Source organism: Terrapene carolina, unplaced genomic scaffold (genome assembly GCF_002925995.2).
Source record: "Terrapene carolina triunguis isolate 2854851 unplaced genomic scaffold, T_m_triunguis-2.0 Scaffold310, whole genome shotgun sequence".
Lineage (NCBI taxonomy): Eukaryota > Metazoa > Chordata > Testudines > Emydidae > Terrapene > Terrapene triunguis.
The window spans coordinates 1,514,072-1,518,341 of record NW_020664661.1 but is presented as its reverse complement, the minus strand read 5'-3'; the positions used below and the strand labels follow the sequence as shown (position 1 = coordinate 1,518,341).

At 43.9% G+C, this 4,270-nt stretch overlaps 1 protein-coding gene across 11 annotated transcripts in view; it reads left to right on the top strand.

Moving 5' to 3' along the window:
- The window catches only part of LOC113407755 (sorbin and SH3 domain-containing protein 1-like), a 186,283-nt gene that overhangs the window by 171,334 nt on the left and 10,679 nt on the right, over window positions 1–4,270 (top strand). For 6 of the 11 annotated variants that reach the window (XM_026657790.2, XM_026657792.2, XM_026657788.2 and 3 more), the window contains 4 exons: window positions 80–135; window positions 240–314; window positions 987–1,055; window positions 3,719–3,814. In XM_026657790.2, the coding sequence (XP_026513575.1) occupies window positions 126–135; window positions 240–314; window positions 987–1,055; window positions 3,719–3,814 (250 nt within the window). In that variant the 5' untranslated portion in view covers window positions 80–125. Of the gene's footprint in view, window positions 1–79; window positions 136–239; window positions 315–986; window positions 1,056–2,675; window positions 2,756–3,718; window positions 3,815–4,270 lie in introns of those variants that run through there. The other 5 variants (XM_026657794.2, XM_026657787.2, XM_026657793.2 and 2 more) reach the window with 4 other exon arrangements.

Here is a 4,270-nt window from a genome sequence, read left to right as displayed (position 1 = left end):
GGTTTTGGCTGCTTGGGGCGGCCAAAACCCTGGAGCCGGCCCTGGCATCACGGCAGGATTCTCTCTTTCATTTAAACAGAGAAAACCAGAACCTGGAAGTGCAGAAGACAAATTCCTCTGGCACAATGAGCTCTGGTAAGTCACTGCTCCTCACATGCCTGCCTTTAACTACAGAAATCCTCCTGTCCAGTTCTAATGCTGTGACTGATTTGTGTTTTTATCTGTTCTCTCTGAATCAGCCATTCCCGTGCGGGATTCCACTGTCGAGAGGGCCACAAGAAGTTTTCATAATGAAAAACAAACCCTGGTTTCAGGTTGTCATTTCCCCTCCCCTCTGGACTGGGGGCAGAGCAGGACTGGGTGGCACTCTCTCCCCGCCCCCCTGGGGGCTGGCCCGGGCCCCACTGTGCACCCTCCCAACAGTCCTCCACAAGCCCCACAGTTAGGGGACCATTGGTTTAGGGTCCCCATTGCTGCTAGCCTAGGACAGCCTTGAGTGTCACTTCAGAAGATACTTCTGGAATAGTACTGGGCACCTGGGCAGACCCTTGATCTCCCATGGGTTTGTATGAGGGTAACTGATTAGCAAACAGTGACTGGGGTGGATATTTAATTTTTTTATGGTGGTGTCTAGATGCCCCTGTCGGGGCTGGAACACGGTTGTGCTAGGTGCTGTACAAACACACAGACAGTTCCTGCCCCCAGGAGCTCAGTCTCAGTGGGCAAGGATGAGAATGGAAGTGAATTTCTGTCCCTAGATCTGGTGATCAGCTCACACTGGGATGTGGGTAAGCATGGTATCAACACATGTAGATCCACAGTGTTTTACTATTCCCTGTCCTGTTCCTTTCTCGCATGTCTCCTGTATTTCTGCTGTCGACAGTGGAAATGCTTTTTTTGAAATCCTGAATATTGTCAGGTCCTGCAGTGTGGTCAGCGTGAGCTCACTTATCTTTGGGTGCCCCGGCTTTCCCTTTGTCTTTCAGAACAAGAAGTTGATGTTGTGAAAACCGTGGTCAATGGGCTGATATCAAGCAGCAATGGACAAGAGCAAGGTGAGTCAAGTACATTCAAAATAATCTCTGCAGCTTCCCCTGCACATCAGTTGGAGTGGCGCATCTATTTCCCCAGAGTTGAATCATTACAGTGTCTTACTGTGCTCAGCTGCAACCACAGCATGAGGGGACCGACCCAGTATTAAATTAACATTAATGTTTTAAGGAAAACTATCTTTGTCAGCTAGGGCCTGATCCTAAACTTGCTGAAGAACATGAGCCTTTCCAATAGCCTTTGGAACCTGGCCTTGCACCATTAGATTTTTTTTTTATTAGTGTATTTGGGGTGTGTCAAGGCTGTATCCCCACTTTGAACTTTAGGGTACAAATGTAGGGGCCTGCATGAAAACCTCTAAGCTTAATTACCAGCTTAGTTCTGGTCCCGCTGCCACCATTCCCGATGGATTCCCTCCCTGGGAAGCCTTGAGAAACCTCTCACCAATTCCCTGGTGAATACAGATCCAAACTCCTTGGATCTTAAACAAGGAGAAATTGACCCTTCCCCCCTCCTTTCTTTCACCAACTCCTGGTGAATACAGATCCAAACCCCCTTGGATCTTAAAACAAGGAGAAATCAATCTGGTTCTTAAAAAGAAGGCTTTTAATTAAAGAAAAAGGTAAAAATCATCTCTGTAAAATCAGTATGGAAAATAACTTTACAGGGTAATCAAACTTAAAGAGCTCAGAGGACCCCCCTCTGTCTTAGCTTCAAAGTACAGCAAACAAAGATAAACACTCTGGTAAAAGGTACATTTACAAGTTGAGAAAACAAAGTAAATCTAAGACGCCTTGCCTGTCTTTTTACTTACAAGTTTGAAATAGGAGAGACTTGTTTAGAAAGATGGGGAGAACCTGGATTGATGTCTGGTCCCTCTCAGTCCCAAGAGCGAACAACCCCTTAAAACAAAGAGCACACACAAAAGCCTTCCCCCCCCCCAAGATTTGAAAGTATCTTGTCCCCTTATTGGTCCTTTGGGTCAGGTGTCAGCCAGGTTACCCGAGCTTCTTAACCCTTTACAGGTAAAAGGATTTTGGAGTCTCTGGCCAGGAGGGATTTTAATACTGTACACAGAAGAGCTGTTACCCTTCCCTTTATAGTTATGACAGGGTGGGAAGATTTTTGCTCCAGGCTTCTGCTCTGGTATTCATGCCCTTTCCTCTCCTTTGATGGCTTTTTATGACAGGCTTATTATAGATGAATGAATGAGCTGGTTCAGAGTGAATCAGAACAAGAGCTTGGCAGAGTCTATATTTTGCTTTTACAAATCCTTGTTAGTGGGATTATTCCCCAAACCAAAGGCAGTTTGGAACAGGGTCGCATTGTGTCCAAACCTCCCCTTGAAGTTCAGTGAGGGGGTGGATAATAGTCTCTGATTTAAGCTCATCTCTAATACAAGTTAGCTCAGAACTGTGCCCCAAAACTGGAAGTCAACCTTTCTTGAGGTTTGAAAGAATTCAGCCAAGTTCTTCCACACATCATTCCTCTCGGTATCTTTCCATTCTTGGGCAGCCTCTGCATTTTCAGGTTTTATCCAGAACCGCAGCCGAAGTGCCACAAGACCACCACAAGAAGAAGCTGTTCTTCTGAGCCTAACATTGCAGACCAAAAGCAGTTTTGGATAAAGCTCAGGGAGGCTTCCAACCTTTTGAAATCAATGAGTGTTCTGTATGCAGAGGCCTTACAAGGTCCGATCCTAGAGGTAAAATCCTGGCTACACTGAAGTCAATAGCAAAACTCCCATTGACTTTGCCAGCACCATGATTTCCCCTCAAGTGTTTTATCCCAGCTGAACTTCTTGAGGTTCACCCATCACTAACTTTGCCTGTGCCCCATGAGGACAGAGTTCAGTATTGCTCATTCAAGGCCACATTAGGAAAAGTAGGGGAGGACGAACCAGATGCTTTGGAGAAGTGAGCAACCTTTAGAAATTTTCAACAAGTGCTAGAATGTTGCACAGTGCTGCATAACAGAGAAAAATCCCTCTAAGACAATGTTCAGTGTTTGTTGGTAAAATCCGGTGTGTCTGATAAAATTAGTATGCAGAAAAAAGGAGTTTAAACAGAATCCCTCCGATTTACTGCTTGGCTGAATGGATCTCTCAAGACTGGATACCTTGATGGTACCCTTTGGTTCTGGATACTTTTCAAGACTCCTGGTCACAATTCTCTACTCCCTGCTATTGATGATGTAAAATATACACCATCAAAAACATAGGATTTGTGCAGAGTGGCCAGTCAATGTTATTCTCAGAATCTTAATCTGTTTGTTTCCTCACTCTGCATAATTTTAACTCTGCAACTTTAAGATTTTTTATCTTTGCATGTAATATATGTAGCGTCTTGGCTAAAGGTTTATACTAAACTTTAGTTACGTCGTCCAATGAATGTTTGAGATTCCCTTCCCTCACAGTATATTGGCAGCCGGGACTCAGTCAGTTCACTAAGCAGTACTGTACCCTGCACAACAGATACACATCCTGAATTAGGATGAATGAGGGGCTATTTTTAATGATTGCATCACTGCTCTCCAGACTGCTTTTGTATATGAAATTTCCTGCTATTGTCATTCCTGGTTTCCCAAGTACATTAGAAAGCTTTGTGGCATGTTTCCTTAATTGTGTTCTTCCCTTCTGGATGCACCAACTACACTTTTGTGTTTGCAGCCATTGACGTCCCTTTATGTGCACGCTCTATTTCTGCTGTTAAAATAATCCCCGTGAAGAAAGTGAAAAGTTCTCCTGACCTAATGCTACCTACAGGTATCTTTCTTTCCAAATGCATTAGTAGGCCATCATCCACTCTGTCTGCCTCACCCCCTTAAGATAGTTTTCAGCTTCATCCTTCTTTCACCGTTTTCCAGTGCTGTAGATTTCATCAACAGCTAATAGAGTTAAACCATGATGACACAATTCATTGTTTACAATAATCCAGTTTCTCTGCAGGCATAATTAAGCATATTTGAATTTGGGATCTATGTAAACTCTTCTGCTAATGCTTGGTATGAACATTACTGTTGTAACCTCATTTTAAACCAAACTCCTGAAGAGTCTAAAATATTTCCTGTATATCTTAGGTCCATAGAGAAGTAAACAGACATCAGAGATTTTATTCTGCAGGTTCAATCTTCATTCAGCATCTGTATTGCGCTCTCTCTCTGTCTCTCTCTCTCACACACACACACACACACACACACACACACACACACACACACACAC